Source organism: Talaromyces proteolyticus (assembly GCF_021365285.1).
Source record: "Talaromyces proteolyticus strain PMI_201 chromosome Unknown BGW36scaffold_5, whole genome shotgun sequence".
Lineage (NCBI taxonomy): Eukaryota > Fungi > Ascomycota > Eurotiomycetes > Eurotiales > Trichocomaceae > Talaromyces > Talaromyces proteolyticus.
Window position 1 is genome coordinate 2,684,536 of NW_025764281.1, and position 17,623 is coordinate 2,702,158.

The following is a 17,623-nucleotide window of genomic DNA, read 5'->3' on the forward strand; positions in this document are numbered from 1 at the left end:
TTGTTGAATCAGAATCCCCCGGTAACTATATTCAATGACCCGCTATTGAAAGCACATGCCTCGCCCCAAAGTCAGACCAGAAGATCGCCAACGCTCATCTAAAGCATGTTTGCCATGCCAGGCTTCCAAAATCCGTTGTGACTCGCAGTCGCCATGCATGTCGTGTATGCGACGAGACCGCGCCTCTACATGTTCGTACAATGAAACCAGTAGACGACGATCACATGGACATGTTCGCGATCGCCCTCGCCCAGTCAGGTTTGTCTCTCGGAAGACCACTAGGTCTACGACCAGTAGTGGTCCTTCTTCTGCACCACCCCGACAGTCAACACCGATAAATACTGTAGATTGTAATGACGACTCACACGCAAAATTGTTCCGAGGGAATTCCCCGCAGTCTGGCCCTGTGTTGGATTCACCTCAATGCACAGAGAGCCGGCTACTGTTAAGTTCTAAGGGTGAGAAAGGTATTGTCTGTTCCATTCCATATTTATTCATTTCAGCTGAATGGTAGATGAAAGTATATGTGGGGGAGACTTCGGCACTATCATTCCTGCAGTTTCTACGTGGAATCATGAAAAAATACATAGGACCTTCTGCATTTACAGAAAATGGGCGCGTAAATTTCATGCTAGAGGCCGACACAAATGAAGACCAAGAAGTGGCCTTGGAAGAGAGTCTCGAAGAAAAAGAAGACCTGATTCAGACTTTTTTTGAAGCAGTGAGGTGACCCAAAAGGTTTCGTTTTACCATTTACTAACTCACCACAGTCTAGTGGCTTTTTGGATCTTTTTGATCAAACTGATATATTGAGAATTCTTCAAACCGAAGACTCTTCCCAGAAGCGAAGACTAAGCAAAGAAGAGCTAGGCATTTTATACCTCGTGATTGCCATTGGTGGGCAATGCCGGGGGCTAAATTCCATGGACTCTCATTATGCAGTCAAATACTTTTCAAAGGGCCAGCAGCTAGCCTTCGACGGCATGCTTAGAGACCCTAGTATCAATATGGTACGGATATTTCTTCTGATGACGTTCTATATGTTGGGGGCATGCCATCGAAATGCAGCATACATGTACCTTGGGGTGGCATCTAAAGCAGCTGCCACTTTAGGATTGCACATCAGCAAACAATATCAAGGACTTTCAGAGAATGAACATCTACTTCGGTATGTTTCTTATATCACTTTATCTTCCTAGCTGAACAACTAGATGGCGGGTGTACAAATCGCTCCGAGTTTTCGACATCTTAGTTAGCACCCCCTTGGGTCGACCGGTCAGCTCACTTCCTTTAGACTACGACGAATTACTTCTACAAAATCGAATTCATACCCAGAGTATGACTGCTGTCTCGGCGGCATTCTCTGGGTCCGCAATACTAGAAGACATTGTCCAAAAATTGAGAGCCACGGGTAATAACTTCGATAGTCCTACTGCCGAACAGTTTCTTCATCGTCTGCGCCAGTGGACTAACAGCTTGCCCCTAAAATTTCGCCAGTTGGCCGCTGATTATGATACAGTCGCTGTCATTCGTGAAACAGCTATCGGCAGTGTTCACATTAGTTGTATATATTATTTCGCCATTATATTAACTACGCGGTCTTTTTTAATATTACATCTGATGGCCCGCTTGAAAGAATTATCGATTCTGGCATCTAGTCCGGTCAATAATCCAACTCTACAGTCAGAGCCCGATATGAAGACCTCCCGGCTTGCCAATGTTTGTATTCAAGCCGGAGCGTACATGGCAAATATGTGCGAGAAGGCGATGCTCTCGGGGCTTTTGTTGAAAAATATGTGTATTGTGAAGTGAGTCGCTAAATTCTTGCAATTCGTATAAACTCCTTTATATATTTTATATTTACTAACTAGGTCCCAGAGCATGGGTCTTTGCCGCCGGTCTGGTTCTTGGATTTTCGCTCTTCGCCTATGACGACACGGAATCTCGTCGCGATACTGAGGCTAGCTTCCAAAGTGCCCGGCACGTCCTACGTAATCTAGCAAATTTGAGTCCTCAAGCGAAGCACTACGATGAAATATTGACTTCCTTTGCCGAGGCCATTATTAATCACCGACAGCAAATCCTATCGCATAGACAGAAAGTAACGAGCAAGTTCATTGACTGCATTTTGGATATTGATATAGCGCCAACAGACAGATTGATGTCTCAGGGGGGAGATATCAATTCGAGGATAATAATAATGACGTCACTGAGTATTGTTACTCTGACTATGACAAGACGTCCCAGGCATTGCCGGGGACTGCAGCACTTGATAGTGGCAGTGTCGAATTGGCAAGCTCTGATGATATCGGGGATGTTGGCGTTGATCTTGATGGATTTAGTGGGTTCTCTTTCCAGGATGGGGGTAATTGGTCAATTGATTATGAGCCTTTTGGATTGCTCTTTGACGGAATGTAATTTGGTTTACATAAGGGTTTTCACTGGCGAACATGTTGTAAATCCTTCGCCTTCCGTATACTAACGATAGTTATAAAAAAAGAAATAACATCAATCAATTAATCCTGTAGCCTGGTTCCCGACGCCATTTGATAGGATTAATGTGTTAGCCGAACTCGCTCGAATTAATCAAAAACTCGGCAAATTATAAGGACCTTGTAGCAAAAGAATTGTTTTTTTTTTTTAAATATCTGTATCCTTATTGTTCCATTAAACTTCGTAGATAAAGGTCATAGGTTGCCTGTTAGAAGATCGACATCTTCAACCGGACAAAGTGATGGCTTTACATTTCCACTACATTAACGTTACGGTGGTGCAAAGAGCAAAGAGGGGCACAAGAGCTACGTTTTGCGAAAGATCGACGGTGTCCTTTCTTTTTCTGTTTAGTCTACTGGATCGATGCATATGAATCACAGATCGCCCATCAAGAAAGCAAGGCTATTCATACCAATTGATTTTCGAATTTCGTTTCATACTTTCAGTGTAACCAAAGACACGGCTACTCAGAATAGGAAGAGCTGCATTAAAGTAGAAAAGACGCTAAGGATCAGGTTATCATGTGCACTTTTCGCTACTTCAGGAACCCGCTTAAGCTCTCGGCACCCATTCAATCACAGCTATAGTCATAACAGCGCAAAATGTCTCCTGTCAGCGAATCTACTCAACACGTGCCGTTGATTATCCATGGGCAGGATGAACCCAGTCAGAGTGCTTTCGAGGTAATCAGTCCATATACAAACAAGGCCTGTTGGACAGCTGCATCTGCAACCCCAGCTGAGGCCATTCGCGCGGTTGACTCTGCCGACAGAGCATTTCCAGCATGGTCGAACACCAAGCCAAGTGTAAGGCGAGACATCTTACTCAAAGCTGCGGATATTTTAGAGTCGCGACTTGAAGAAAATGCGGAGTTTATGCGGGTAGAAATGGGCTCTGACGTTGCTTCGTCAACCGGCTTTGTTGTCCCGCTGAGTATCAAAATACTGCGCGATATTGCTTCGCGGATTACTTCCATCTGTGGCCATGTTCCGGTAGTCGAAACAGAAGGGCAGAGTGCAATTGTGTACCGAGAGCCTATGGGGGTGGTCCTGGGTATAGCTCCTTGGTAAGCGGGTATTTGATGATTAAGTTTGGAGTTTTATTCTCAGAAAACCGAACTTAGGAATGCGCCATACGTATTTGCCATCCGTGCTGCTGCCTGTGCTCTAGCAGGAGGAAACACCACTATTATAAAATCCTCTGAGCAGACACCCCGCTGTTATTATGCCGTGGCACGCGCCTTTCTAGACGCTGGGCTGCCTGCTGGCTGCTTCAACCTGATTTCAACCCGGATTGAAGATGCACCTGCTGTTGTCAACGCCATGATCGAACATCCTGCAGTTCGTAAAGTTAACTTCACTGGTAGTACGGCAGTTGGTCGAAAAGTGGCAGCCTTTTGTGGAAAGAATCTCAAGCCGTGTTTGATGGAACTCGGAGGCAAAAACACCGCTATTGTGTGTGAAGATGCAAATCTGAAGACGGCAGCATTGGGTATCTTGATGGGCGCTTTTATCAATGTAAGACAGCCGCAGCCAAGTTTTGAAGAAGGGCAAAACGTCGCCCATAAGCTAATCCTTCTTGAAGTCGGGGCAAATCTGCATGTCGACTGATCGCATTATACTTCACTCTGCCATTGCTAAAAACTTGAATGATACTTTCAAAAAGACTTTCGAGGAATTTTCGGACCCTTCTTTACCAGCTCCGACCCTAGTAAGCATGGCCTCCAAAAAGCGTGTAAGTGATTTAATATCCGACGCTCTATCAGCAGGGGCAGAAGTGGCCCATGGAGCGTTCAACAACGATATCACGTCCGACCTGGCAAGCGTGCGCATGGCTCCGGTAATTCTAGGGAATGTCAAGGAGAACATGCGTGTTTGGAACGAAGAATCGTTTGCTTCACTTGCAGCATATATGGTAGTTGATAATGACGATGAAGCCATTCAAATCGCTAACTCAGGCGGCTATGGTCTGTCAGCAGCTATTTTCACAGAAGATCTTCGCAAAGGGCTGGCAATGGCGAAGAAAATACAGTCAGGTGCGGTGCACATCAATAGCATGACTGTTCATGATGAAGCAGCCCTCCCACATGGCGGAGTAAAGAATAGCGGATGGGGTCGTTTCAACACTGATGAAGGTTTGAAGGAGTTTTTAGTGACGAAGAGCGTCACATGGATGGATTGATACGTCAGTTGATCACCCATCTACTGGACAGTGTTCAAATATTATAATTGTGACTTAACAATCACTTGGGCTCGGAATATTATATGCTCAAACTTTTTCGATGAGATGTTATCCCAAGCCGAATTTAAGGACTTCGTCAGATAGATATTTTCATTAGATGGATAGGGTGCTTTTCTCTAGGATATTTAGAGACAAACATCCCTCGTTTAGTACCATACTCCGGCTTGCGCCACCTTGTGACGCCGATTTTCTTCTTAAAACACTATTTTGTTCCCGTACAAACTCTTTCTCTTCGTGACTTTGCCCCCTATTTCATGGCTTCGATGCTGTATATGCAGACCCTTCGGCGTCAAAGCATCAACCATTTGTTAGACTGTAAATGGGTCGAGAATTTATGCCAATATTAGGCTAGAAAAATTGCTACGTAGCTTTTTAGCCTAGAGATAAATTCGAACACCAACTACGCCCCACCCTAATTGTCTCTCTTTTGGTTTTTTTTTTGGCCCAAAGAAAGAAGGAGGCCTGTAAAGATTTATCGTTGGGATTGCCTTCGTGTTCTCAAATACCAAGTGTCTGACGCTATGAGTTAAAGATTACATTGAGTTCCAACTTACTCAAGTTAATTAGACTTCAAAAACAATAAAGATAAACAATGAATCATCAAAGGTGTGGAATTGACAACAAAAAAGCTGTGTTTAAATCATCTGTGTCCTCCTTGTATATAAAGAACAGCATATCAAGGCTCCCTACCATGTAGAATGAGTCTTTTGATCATTTGGTTCTTCGACTTCTTTAATTGTAGGGCACTTGATAGGGTATTTGAAATAAAGATATCGTTCCATAGGCAACATTCCGTATTGTTGTATATCTTCTTCAATGTTTTTATGTATGTAGCGATCGACAGTCGTCGGTCTACTAGTTGGAAATGTAGCGAGTTTGTAAAGGTTCGCCCTCACGTTCCAGTCGCTCCGCATCTGCTGTGATTGAATCCTCCCAAGTAATCTCGCTAGTTTCGCTATGTGCTAAAATGTTTTGGTTAGTCAACGCGGCGGTGAGGAATGTTTTTTCAGGCCGTTTCAATTTTATCGGTGACACGGGATTGGTCTGACCAGAGTATGGCTCAGGCTGGGCAGCTAGATAAGCATGTAATCTAGGTGAGATCAACTGTCAGTATATACATGTATGTTACATATGAACTTAATTTACTGGTTTGCTTTATAGTAAAATAAATAGTTTGGATACGCTGAAGATTGTCAACTTTAATATACTGAGAGCTATATCTAGTTGGTTGCATTTGGTCCTTGAAGACTGCGTGGTTATTTTGTTGCTGTATTGGACTCATTTTGGCATATTTAGTTTGATGATTTAGGGGCTGTTTCGAAACTGCAAGATATATTCTCTAGAGAGTTGCACCTTAGGCGCTGGATGTAAACCGGAGACAATGAACTTGAAAGCGTGAAAGGGTTTATATCCCTATAATGTAATTAAAGCAAGGAAAGTCATTTGAACTTAAACAAGGCGAACATCATAGAATAGACTAAGTTATAGAATAGACTAAGTTCTGGTGGCAATTATCTTGTGCAATTTTGCATAAGGGAAACCACAAACGCAGACTGGATAGTGTGAAATGACGAAGGTTCATGGAGCTTGACACTAGCGGAGGTGACACAAAAGGTATATCGGACATATAATAATGCCAGACATTGGGTTTAAAATTGCCAGGTAGTAGAATAAGATTAACAAATCTTTCTTTTGCGGATACAACTATAATAAACCCTAACTATTTAATACAGATCCCACTATGATAACCAGCATGGTTCCATTAGAAATGTTACTATAGAATAAACGAACAACGAGTGGCCCAGTCACCCTGGGGGGAGCTACTGGAAGCCGAACCTGAAATCATTATTCCTACGTCTAGTTCAAAAAAAAGCCTGGCTGTCCACAAGGATAGCACTGCCAAATAGTATAATGTTCTTGGATACCACATGTATTATTGGGAGGTGCGCCAGTGCAAACCAGTCGATCAGAGGAATAAGTGTGTAAGGTACGTATGTAGTATCTAACTAGCTTGCGGCTCTTGCTGAACCCAAGTCCCGAGAGTTGGAAATTCAACACCATATGATGGTTACCAAATGCTATTCATATGCATTAGCAATTATGTATTATGCACTAGTTCTGGCTCAGCACGAGTCAGTCATGTCGAAACCCTGGATTTAGATGAAGCACAAAGCGGTGATGGGCCGTCCAAAACCACCAAAAAGTAGGCGTGCGTGTGTTTCTAGGTAATAGAGAGATAAAATAGTATGCTTAATGATTGCGAATGATAGTTTCTGGTGGCGATACTGCATTACTATGCAGAACTTGTGCCTCAATTGCAACCTTGTACTCGAACCCACTCGTACATTACAGGGAATATCCCTGTCTCATCACTGACTGGTACTCTTCGCTGTCTCCAGACACTGCAACACTTCATGGATGGCAGTTAGGCGACAACTAAGGACATGTCCGATTGAGAATATGCATGTGGCCAGGGGAGGCCGTAGGGGTCGCGGAAGTTTTCGCAGCAAAGGAGTGCCCGCTCAATAATAATCAGTTACAAGTCAATAGGTTGATGTTGCCATTGTATGTGCACAAATGAAACATGCAGAGTGAGATGCTTCAGCCAGAAACCAGAAGGTCCTTTGATTGTTTTTCACACAGCCCGGGTAGTCAGATTAGCACTACACCCAGGTGTTGGGTTTGTGGGAGACCGGCAAAACGACAATACCGCAAAATGGTAGCTTGGTGTATTTCCAATCAATTACACATGCTTATGATGCTTCATCTTGGGTAAGAGAGTGAGTGGCGTTACAAGCAAGTATAGCTTACGGTTTTAGGCTGCAGAAAACAATCGAAACACATTATCCGGATACGAAACACAACATAGATACGACGATGATGAACTACATCTGTAAAGGAAGCCGTTCTCCTTCTGCCTTAGAACGGCTATTATCAAGCAGGATTCGGTTTCGCCTCCCGCGTTCCATGCTGACTACCGCGGCCTTGGTGTGATCCCTACATAACTGGTCATGCTTATTTTTGAGAACAATTAATTAATTAGTTTCCTCAATAAGCAACAATCTATGGAAGCTGTCAATGTCCTCGGAATCTTTCACGTATAAGGCATAGAGTCTGTGATGAAGACAAGAAATAAAGTAAAGGTGTTCACATTTCACTTGCTTGCTGAGAACCGCTATTCGAGTTTGGACTAGCATCGAAGGGCAACCCGTCATCAGTCATTGTAAGGCAAGCACAATCCTGAATGGTTGAACATGTGGTACAGCAGTTGTTGTAGCAAATCGATTGGATGATCGACTAAGGTACCAATTGTCAATTCATAAGGCCTCTCAGAGGTCTCTCGGAAACGCGCGTGGATACAGGGCATGGCTTGACTTGTTAAACTTTACCACGCAGAATGAATTAGTAAAACCATGTTGAGCATGAATTTAGTAAAAGGGTGAGCGTTGAACAGTATCAAGCTAGGAAATTCGATTATTTCGAGAACTCGGGAGCTGTCTATCTATTGCGATGTAGCTCAACGTTTAGGTATGCAGGTGTGCATAATATCAAAGCATTCGAAATACAAATGACTGTAGTTCTCTTTACATGCGCGGTCGATTCATTGACTAAGGTACAACTACGCCACTGTAATAATATATCGATATCTATTAGCGCACCAATCCCATTCCATATCCAGCGCCATAAACAGAGTCACACACATGCTGGGAATAATACCAATCCTAAACCTCCTCAATAAGCTTCCCCCCTGAGAAGCCACCAAACGGACGGCCAGATGGAGTACCTAGTATCTCATCAGGAACGTAGGCCTTGCAGCCATCACGGCCACTAACCCAACGTATCATGGTAGGGTCTGGCTTCTCGGAGTCGATTGGGAGGTCTGGTGTAGCTTCTCCGACAGTCTCGGTCGCCGGAATACGGCCGCGTCGTTTAGGGGCTTGTTTTTTAAGCAAACGATTGATGGTGTCCATCTTTACTTGTGGTCAGATTGATTCGGTGTATCTATCGTAAGATGATCAAAGGTACCTTTTCTTCCTCATTGCGCTTCTCGCTCAGATTCTTCCTCCGTCGAGCCATCTCAGCACGTCTCATCGCATGTTCCTCTGCGGTAAGATGTTTTTTGACTTGTGGTTCTACAAATATATTTTAGCAGCCGTTAACTTGTGTGAACTAGGACAAATAAATGGACTCACCCATGGGAAGCTGTAGAAAGTCTTTGCCTAATGAACCTCGCTGGCGTTTCGTCAGTTTAGTCAAATCCGGGGTGCTACTGTCATCATCACTGCCTAAATCGTCTTCTTCATCGTCGTCGTCGTCTTCGTCGTCGACTTCTTCCCCTTCCTCTTCCTCCTCGACGCCATCACCCATCTCTTCGTCTTGCAGCATGGTGTCATCGACTTCGCCCTCAGCATCGCTGTCCGGTTCTGATAAGTCTTCGTCATCTTCCTCGTCGTTACGAGAAAGCTCCATTTCTTTCTCTTCCACTGATTTGACAGCCTTGTTTTTAGCCTTGGCCGCAGCTGCAGCTGGCCGGGTGCTCCTCTTCGACACCGGAGGCTGCGGCGTGACATCTTCCATATCTAGATCGCCGTCTGCGTCAAGTTCTTCGTCATCTTCGCCGGTGGCATCTTCAGAGTCTTCGATTTCCTCGTCCTCCTCTTCATCTATTTCATCGTCATCCTCGCTATCTTCTTTGAGATTTCTGGTGTTTCTGCTACTACGCTTTCCAAGAACAACCGGATTATCGGTGAAGATGTTGTGGCGATTAGACGCAGTGCCACGACTACTTCTACTGTTGGTTACCTGGCGAAGTTTACTAGAAGACATCTTGACCGTCAAATGAATCGATTTTTTGGATCCTTCGGCCAAGCTCGGCGGTGAGCGCGAAACCGTCACCGAAGAAGCGGGAACACCAGCAGTTGCTCCGCGTGTGAGTCGACCAGACCTGGTGGATGGGTTAGCAGCTGGTTGGCCAGAAGGTTGAATCAACATCATAGGCGTAGCGCGCGAACGAAGTGTCCGAGACGAAGGCATATTTGATGAAGCCGTATCGATTGTGCATGAAAAGAAATTACACGACACAGGTCAACAGCAGATGCACGATAAAATAGCTGGGGCAGGGCATTGACCCACGAAGGCTGTCATACGGGGGCGCGGGTGGGGTATTTGGTGGTTGGCGACAGTTGAGGGTAATGGAATCGATCAAGTTGAGCGATCCCCAGGCCCAGCAACTGGCCGCGTTTGTGCGGGGTGGGCGGGTTTTGTCAACAAAAAGGAAAAATCGCAATATCAAAGAAGCACGGTGGAGGGGATTGGCCACGATGATTCTGGAAAAAAACGCCAGTGACAAACGGCCAACGGGGTGGTTGAGGCAGGACAAGCTAGTGGCAGAGGGCTAAAATAGAGGCATGCATCAAGATCATCCCAGCGCTGGCAGAGAATGACAGCTATTTATTTTTTTTCCGCCCCTGTGATTCCCTTCTGCTTGAGCTGCTACCGGTCGAGGAATCATGGACACGGGGACATGGAGCATGGTCTCGCGACCGTCCAATATTTTTACTAGCAGGTACCACAGCAGCAGAGGAGACCGAATCAGAAAGAATGGCTAGCAGGACGGTGATAAATGAGAATTATTGACTTGCGAGGGCGCAGATGCCAATCCGACAAGGGCATCCCCATGGGCAGAAAAAACAAATAAGCCAAGGGAAGAAACAGAGACTGGTCGGAACACTCGCGACAACGGCGACAAACGCAGAGAGCGAGCTTACCTGGCGCTGGGTCGCGACTGGCGGCGACTGTGATGATTGGGGGTGTCGGGCTGCCAGTGGTCGCTGTCCTGGCTTTCCTCCGAAGACTCGCTGTGCTGGTTGTGGTGGTACAAGGGTGGCGACAGCGGTGGTGGTGCAGGCTGCTGGGTCTTGGGCCCCTTTGCAATAATAGCAGCGGCAGTCGGGTTTGTGGTATTATTATTATTGGCGTCAATATGAGGGACGGTAGGATTATTGCGAGGGCTATTATTGGCACTTTGGTCGCTGCTGTCGTCCTGCCCACGGTGGCGCCGGCCGCGAACAAGACGCCGCACAGGCGCCATGCTCGGTTCAGAAGGCGGTGAGGCGGCACGAAAGACAGAATTATTGCAGCAGTTGTAGTAGTAGTCGTAGACGAAGTCGCAGCAGCAGTAGTGTGGCTGTCGCTGGTGTAAATATTGCGGTGGCCGTGTACGTTAACGATGCGGCAGAAACAATTATCTCCTCTGATGCTGCAGGGCCGTCATAGTCCGCGGTGCTGCTGCATTTTGGACCGTGGCCAGCAGCAAACAACCGGCCTACGGCAGCAGCCGAGTCGAATTGGCGATCAGATGAGATGGGATGGGATGGGATTGAAGAGGAAAGGAGAGAGGGAGGAAGAGAGAGAGAGAGAGAGAGGATAAGAGAAGAGAGGAGGAAGGAGCGCATTGTCGTGGCAGCAGCAGTCGTGGTTGTAGTGCAGCCTTCATACTAATAATGATGAGGCCTGACAGCCATGTAGAGTGACTCCGACCGCCTGCCAGCTCACTATTACGGCAGAGGTACCGATACACCCCCGGCGCCGCATTCCCCGCGTCTCGTGACTCTCTCGGCCGGGCCCACTTCCGTAAAAACGGTAAAATACCTTGCATCACGTGATGTCGTCGGCTGCCTGGGTGTGTAATCATAGCGTATTGTAAGGTTGCGGCCGGGCCGAGGCATGTCACTACAACTACAATTAAAATACTCAGATCTACAACATTCAGTCTTCCTCAACAACTCCGAGTAACAATCACAAATATATAACTGGCCCTGATCTTTCCTCCCATGAGCTGTGGCTGGCACTGAAAGCAAGCATCAAGCATGACTGGCGACTCGAAAGCAGCAATCCCCGAATGGCAGCGCAAAGCCTCGTCGCTGAGCGACACCACAAGCTCCGACGACTCCTCAGCGGACGTTGACACCCCCGGCAGCGAGACACCGACAAATTTCTCAGAAGACAGCTCTTCCGAGGCCAAGTCCAGTCTCCTAGAGCAAGCAAAGACTTTCCTCTCTGATCCCTCTATCCGCAATGCGTCGACCACGCGCAAGATTGAATTCTTAGAATCAAAGGGCCTTAGCGGCCACGAGATCGAGGCGCTGCTTGGTGTCACCCGAAACGAGGAGGCTTCTTCAGTAGCTTCGGCAAAAGAAGACAATAATCGACATCAAGGCCGCACGACTGCGCCGCCGGCAGAGAGTAGCACAATCTCTCAGACGCAAACCTCAACCATATCCAACGCCACTGCCGCTGCGACCGCGTCATCTTCCACTCAACGAGATATACCTCCCATCATAACCTACCCCGAATTCCTTGTAAATTCCTCCGCCCAAAACAACAAGCCTCCGCTTCTTTCCCTCCATGGCCTTCTCTACACGCTATACGCCGCAGCCGGTCTGGGCGCAACGATCTATGGTTCAAGCGAGTTCCTCGTAAAGCCCATGTTGAAGACATTGACTGAATACCGCCATGAGCTGGCCGAGTCCGCCCTGAGCAATCTCGCTACTTTGAATGAAAAGCTGGAGCAGAATGTTTCGCAGGTTCCTCCGTACACGACCTCCAAGTCAAAGTCTGGAGACAATGACGATGTCGACGACGGCGACGACACCGAATCAATAACATCAGACCCGACAGAACTTTTCCACAGAGATGTTGCCACACAAACATCCGCAGACTTAATGACTGACGAGGCTGCAACAAAAAATGACCCGAGTTCCTCAGAAGAATCCAACACCAAAGTCATTGATACCCATACGCAAAGCCTCTCCGTCCTCACCTCCCATCTCAAAGAATTTCTTTCCGACCATACCTCCTCACGTGAAGTCGACGACTCTGCCCGGGATAAAATATCGGATTTACAATCTTATCTGGATGGATTGACATATTCGTCGTCAAGCAGCTACCTCGGGGGTAACTCCATGTATAACATATACGGCTCTTCCGGTGGCGATGCAAATCGGAATAGAAGTGGGAGTACAGGGCGCAAAGAGGAAGACGCTATTGCAACTTTCAAGGCTGAAATCAGAGGCGTCAAAGGCGCCCTACTGAGTGCTCGAAATTTCCCGGCAGGAAGAGCTGGCATTACTAGATAGGCTGTTGTTGGATTCCTCCTACTTTGGTTTATTTTAGCTATAAGATATTATTTTGTATAACTACGCTACAGCGATCAAATGTGTGACCAGGTCAATCTCTTCCAATAAGTGTATATCATAAAACAAACATAAAAAGAAATAACAACCACGGCTACAAGTAACAAGAAAGCTTTTACTAACCCCATGGGTATAGCATTTACATTGGTTTATCGTCTATTATCAACCACTCACGGAGTTGCTCTGCTCATGCTGATCAATCGTTTAACTCCAACCTATATGCATATTAGTATTTTATTTCCAACCACCCTATAGAGCTCGACTCGAAGTACGTACCATCCAGTTCCCGCACTCATCTGTTCGGTTCGTCAGAATTTCCAAATGGATATTCTTGGCTGTCTCGTAGTCCTTCGCCTGTATCGCCTTGGACAATTCATTCATGTCCGCCACTGTGTTCGGTTTCAACAAGTCTTCATTGTTGAGGTGGTCAAATAATATATTGAGTCGTCGTTCGGCGTCATCAACCTGGGCTTTGAATGATGAAGGGGCGCGTGATTTCACCCGTTGCATATCATTTGAGAGTAACTCATAAATTGGGACTGCATCTGCCGGGATATGGGATCGGTCACCAGGCGCTATTTGTTTAGTCAGTAATGTATTCATATATTGCCATGATCAAACGCACGGTATTTTGGTGGCGGTGGAGCGGCTTTCTTCTGCGACTGCGCTGTTCCTGGTCGAGAACCGGTTGCAGGAGGCGGTCCTCCAGGAGCTCCCGCTGGTGGTGGAGCAACACCAGCAACTGGAGCATACGGGCTGGGAGCCGCCGCTGGTTGCTGTGCATATGGTCCTGTAGGGGGGGGGCGAGTTTGAGGTGCAGCTGCCTGGGCGGCAGGGCTAGGGGCATATCGATTCGTTGGTGGTGGCCCTGAAGGAGGCGCGTTGTAGGGAGAAGGGCCTCGTGGAATTGGTGGGGGCATGGCCATACCCGGCACAGTGGGCGGTGACTGAGTCACCGGAGGTGCATATGCATTTACGGGTGCTGCCGCGTTAGAAGACACTGAAGGAGGTCTCGGAGGTCCGACTGGGGGAGAAATGACAGGGGGTGGTGGAACACTACCAGCCTTTGGTGGAGGTGGAGGGGGGGCTTTTTGACTAGCAACAGGAGGTCCAACAGGAGGAGAAGTTGGTGGCGCCAGAGGAGGTTGACCAGGGAATGGAGAAGCCACTGCTGCAGGAGTACCTCGCCTAGATGCAGGTTTCGCAGTTCCAAATCCTTCGGGCAAGTCATTCCACGCAGGGAGATCGGTTCTGTTTGTATATGTAGACACTTGAGGCCCGGAAGGAGACTGATTGAATCCTCTAGGTGGAGGTGGTACTCCTCCAGGACCTGGAGGAGGAACACCGAATTGTTGCGGAGGGGGTGCAACAGGTGGTTTCGCTGGCTGAGCAGGCTGGTAGCCTCCAACAGGCTGGTATGGGTTGGATCCAAATGAAGCATAAGGATTAGCAGGCTGAGGAGGCGCAACAGGTGAGGACGTATTCGTTGCCGGAGCATATGGATTACTAACAGGTGGTGTCGGGCCGTAAGTGGGCTGAGGTGGCTGGAAAGGGATTGGCTGGGGTAGCGAGGTGGTTCTGGTTTGAGGAACTTGAGCGGACTTCTTCACAGTAGGAGCTTTCCTGGTGGCTAAGCTGATTCGGTTTCTGGCAATCTCAGCTTCACCATGCTTCTCGGGAACGAGGCCAAGGTAACGGTCCGCGACGTCCAGACGGCCATGTGTCGCAGCAACATCCGCATACTCGACGTACTTATCATAGAGTACACCAAGCTTCCAATCTGCATCTTTCTGGCAGTCGGTATCTTGGTAGTTTGTCACCTGACGAAAAATAGTGACCTTCTCAATAAATCCTTGCAGAGCACGAACGTGAACAGAGAAAGTAGAGCCTTCCTCGGCTTGGTCAATGCCATGTTTCTCATTCGCCTTGAACTCGTCAAGCCAGATACCAACCACCTTCTCCAACTTAGATCCTGCTAGGTAACAGAAAGAGACATTCTTACGAACAGCCCTATCAGAGGTACTCTGAAATTGCTCTTCTAGCCGATCACCAAGAGCTTCACAGAGATCAGGGAATTCCTTCTCGTCGGCGAAGGTGCACAATGTTGCCATTACTTCCTTCCAGTTCGATAAATCAGCGTTGTGGACGACGTCCCATAGATTCTTTCCAACAATCGATGCAAGGAGACGGACATAATTTGGTCCTCCATTCTGTTTCGAAAAGTATACCTCTTGTACCTTTTCAATGCATTTGTCTCCACCGCAAACAGCGATCATGAAGGCATCTGACAACCTGTCCTCCTGAAGAGCAACATCCAGGGCATGCTCAAATTGACCTAAAAGAAGGGATCTCGTGATCTTCTTGTCTGACTCAGATTCGCTTCCACTGAAAATGTTGAAGGGATTGTTAGTCCGTGCACCTTTAGACGCAGCAAGATCACTCAAGAAGTTATCTGGTGCGTCAGGTCCGTCGAATATTGACTGTAGACGCTTGTGCTTCTTTTTCGAATCAGCAGCTGGCTTGTCAGCCTCACCATTCGTTTCTTCCTTGAGATCTAATTTCGCCAGCCCATCCGCAGCCTCATCTGCAGTATCATGAAACCCAAGGTAGGCAGCAAGGCCCTTTCGCGGATTCTCCGAAAGAAGCGTCTCAATGACTTTCCAGTCAGCTTTCTCTTGCTCACTTGAGGCGCTCTCAATACGAGATTCACAGATATTTTTGAAATTTCCTTCCTTAAGGTCGCTTTCGAATTGCTCAGTAGCACTGCCAACTGCGGAGTCTATCTGGAAAGGTGTGATCCTAACCTTGGAGGAACGCTTAGTGCTGTCAGCTAGGGCCACTGATACAACTCTGCCGCCAAAGCCAAATGATGCTGATACTGGTCGTTCAAGCCACTTGGGAGTCTTGGACAGCGAAAATGTCGATGCTTGCGGTTGGGTCTGCGCTTTTGCAAAAAAGTCCTCCCCATCCAGTGTCTGGTTCTGTGTGGCCACATTCTGGACAGCTTCTTTACTGGTATTCTGGATAGTTTGTATAGAGATCCGGCCATCGAAGGATGCGGTAGCGAAGAAGTTGGGGTTGTGAGGGTTCCATCGTGTCTGAAAGGTCCAGTTTGTAACAATAGGGAATTCTCCATAATTCTCACCGGTTTGAGGGTTCCAGCAAATAGTTCGGTTATCCTTGCCTGATGACAAAAGGAGGTCAGGGTCTTGAGCACACCATGACAATGACAGGACACCCGATTCATGTCCCTTGAGAACCTATAGAAAAGTCAGAGCGGTTGCATTGCCAGATTAAGTGGCACTTACACGTTCAGGAGCATGCGAGTTTCGAAGGTCCCAAACTAATATTACAGGATCAGACTCTAGTGGTATGGAAGTGACGAGTTTAGTTGGCTGTTCATGTTAGCTAATAGTAAGGAGACGAGCGATTTGCGACTTGCCTTTTCTGGGTCCCAAGCCACAGCACTGACGGGTTTCCGACCTAGATTATTCAATGTCAAGCTTTCCTTCTTCGTCTTAACATCCCAAACGGTAACAAATCCCGCGCTAGACCCCGTAACCAGAATGTGAGCAACTTTCTTGTTCCAGTCCAGACATTCGATGTCGTCAGCGCGCGCGGCTGTGTTTCCCAAGCGGAATGGGTTCTCGACATTATTCAAATCCGTGATAAACAGCTACGCATCGGTTAGAATTGAGTAGAAGAGAGAAGGCGAGATGAAGTAACAAACCTCTCCTTTAGCTCCGCCAGTGGCGAGAAGATTCGAGTGCTTCGGATTGAATTGCAGAGACTTGATGGCACCGGAGTGCTTCTGAGATGACGCTGTCAAAGAGTTGCTACGAAACATTAGCAGCGAATAGCTTTGCTTTCCTCGGCACGACTAACCCTGTCCCACTAAGAAGTTTGTCGGCATCCCAGAGTTTGAGCGAGCCATCATCGAGCGCGCCAGCAATGATTCCCCTATTGTTGTCGTCATACGGAGCCCAGGCGAGATCATTAAATCTATCACGAGATCAAAGAGTCAGCAAAGTGTGAGATATGTGAAGAAGAAAGAATGGGGACTAACCCAGAGTCCGTAGGAACCTTAACTAGAGGCTGCGGCTCTCTGCCAATGTCGACACTTGTATTCAAGCCCAAATCCCAGAGCTCCAGGTTAATCTCATTGGAGAAATCAAAATCGACAGCACCTGCTCGGGTTCCAGTAGCTAACAAGGGAGCCTGGGCGCCGGGAGACCAGGCGAACGTGGCCGTTCGAGGAATCTCCCTAACGCGCACCATGGCGATGAGCGGTGGGCGTGCGTATCTAGACTATTTCGTGAGGGGCTCCGGAAGTAAACAATGGGTTCATGAACGCAAGTTGCAGGAGGCAAGAGAGGAGTGTGCGGGAGAGGAAAGGGACGGAATTGCAAGTTGCCTGGACGGGGAGCACCGACGCTGCAGAGAAGAGGGAGCAAGAGAGGATGGTGGATGTATGGGACGAGGGCGTGAAGGTGGCCACCACACTCCGCCGACATGTCTCCAAGTGGCCTCAGGGCCTTAGGCTTATTTGCTCGGGCCACACTGGGATTAGCGGGTGCCTTTCGCGGCCTGAGGCAGCAAGGACGCACGTGATATCAGTGGACTGCGGGCGAGAAGTTAGTACGCTACTACAAAGCAGCAGCGTCTGCAATACTAACAATGCGATGCGAAGAGTC

General features: G+C 47.5%; 6 protein-coding genes across 6 annotated transcripts; 3 read left to right on the top strand and 3 right to left on the bottom strand.

Moving 5' to 3' along the window:
- Positions 1–55: 55 nt before the first annotated feature.
- BGW36DRAFT_294939 (uncharacterized protein) lies at positions 56–2,418 on the top strand (the record flags this gene model as incomplete). The annotated part of the gene is given in 6 exon segments (XM_046211131.1): positions 56–467; positions 522–721; positions 771–1,168; positions 1,212–1,808; positions 1,879–2,163; positions 2,178–2,418. 6 exon segments carry the CDS (start codon positions 56–58, stop codon positions 2,416–2,418), a joined length of 2,133 nt encoding a protein of 710 aa, XP_046073728.1.
- Positions 2,419–3,084: 666 nt separating this feature from the next.
- Positions 3,085–4,883, top strand: BGW36DRAFT_407070 (NAD-dependent aldehyde dehydrogenase). Its single transcript, XM_046219026.1, has 3 exons — positions 3,085–3,559; positions 3,617–4,010; positions 4,078–4,883. The coding sequence occupies exons 1-3, from the start codon at positions 3,096–3,098 to the stop codon at positions 4,672–4,674; spliced, it is 1,455 nt and encodes a 484-aa protein (XP_046073729.1). The 5' UTR covers positions 3,085–3,095; the 3' UTR covers positions 4,675–4,883.
- A 3,573-nt stretch (positions 4,884–8,456) lies between these two features.
- On the bottom strand, positions 8,457–9,768 carry BGW36DRAFT_358768 (PAPA-1-like conserved region-domain-containing protein; the record flags this gene model as incomplete). Its single annotated transcript, XM_046214002.1, has 3 exons — positions 8,457–8,705; positions 8,761–8,867; positions 8,928–9,768. The coding sequence occupies 3 exons, from the start codon at positions 9,766–9,768 to the stop codon at positions 8,457–8,459; spliced, it is 1,197 nt and encodes a 398-aa protein (XP_046073730.1).
- A 730-nt stretch (positions 9,769–10,498) lies between these two features.
- Positions 10,499–11,189, bottom strand: BGW36DRAFT_358769 (uncharacterized protein; the record flags this gene model as incomplete). Its single annotated transcript, XM_046214003.1, has 2 exons — positions 10,499–10,921; positions 11,064–11,189. 2 exons carry the CDS (start codon positions 11,187–11,189, stop codon positions 10,499–10,501), a joined length of 549 nt encoding a protein of 182 aa, XP_046073731.1.
- A 297-nt stretch (positions 11,190–11,486) lies between these two features.
- BGW36DRAFT_377617 (peroxisomal membrane anchor protein conserved region-domain-containing protein) lies at positions 11,487–12,969 on the top strand. The gene has a single exon (XM_046216013.1). The coding sequence runs from the start codon at positions 11,604–11,606 to the stop codon at positions 12,870–12,872; it is 1,269 nt and encodes a 422-aa protein (XP_046073732.1). The 5' UTR covers positions 11,487–11,603; the 3' UTR covers positions 12,873–12,969.
- On the bottom strand, positions 12,970–17,568 carry BGW36DRAFT_377618 (uncharacterized protein). Its single transcript, XM_046216014.1, has 8 exons — positions 16,996–17,568; positions 16,815–16,931; positions 16,660–16,765; positions 16,372–16,605; positions 16,238–16,324; positions 13,555–16,189; positions 13,206–13,504; positions 12,970–13,144 (listed from the first exon to the last, which is right to left on the bottom strand). Exons 1-8 carry the CDS (start codon positions 17,205–17,207, stop codon positions 13,100–13,102), a joined length of 3,735 nt encoding a protein of 1,244 aa, XP_046073733.1. The 5' UTR covers positions 17,208–17,568; the 3' UTR covers positions 12,970–13,099.
- Positions 17,569–17,623: the final 55 nt, after the last annotated feature.

Excerpts from the sequence above, each read along its gene's own strand:
- BGW36DRAFT_407070 (XM_046219026.1), top strand. The coding sequence starts at position 3,096 with ATGTCTCCTGTCAGCGAATCTACTCAACACGTGCCGTTGATTATCCAT. Across the intron at positions 3,560-3,616 it reads GTCCTGGGTATAGCTCCTTG|GAATGCGCCATACGTATTTG; the intron begins GTAAGCGGGTAT and ends AACCGAACTTAG. Across the intron at positions 4,011-4,077 it reads TGATGGGCGCTTTTATCAAT|TCGGGGCAAATCTGCATGTC; the intron begins GTAAGACAGCCG and ends TCCTTCTTGAAG.
- BGW36DRAFT_377617 (XM_046216013.1), top strand. The coding sequence starts at position 11,604 with ATGACTGGCGACTCGAAAGCAGCAATCCCCGAATGGCAGCGCAAAGCC.
- BGW36DRAFT_377618 (XM_046216014.1), bottom strand. The coding sequence starts at position 17,207 with ATGGTGCGCGTTAGGGAGATTCCTCGAACGGCCACGTTCGCCTGGTCT. Across the intron at positions 13,505-13,554 it reads TCCACCGCCACCAAAATACC|CGCCTGGTGACCGATCCCAT; the intron begins GTGCGTTTGATC and ends CTAAACAAATAG. Across the intron at positions 13,145-13,205 it reads ATGAGTGCGGGAACTGGATG|GTTGGAGTTAAACGATTGAT; the intron begins GTACGTACTTCG and ends ATATGCATATAG.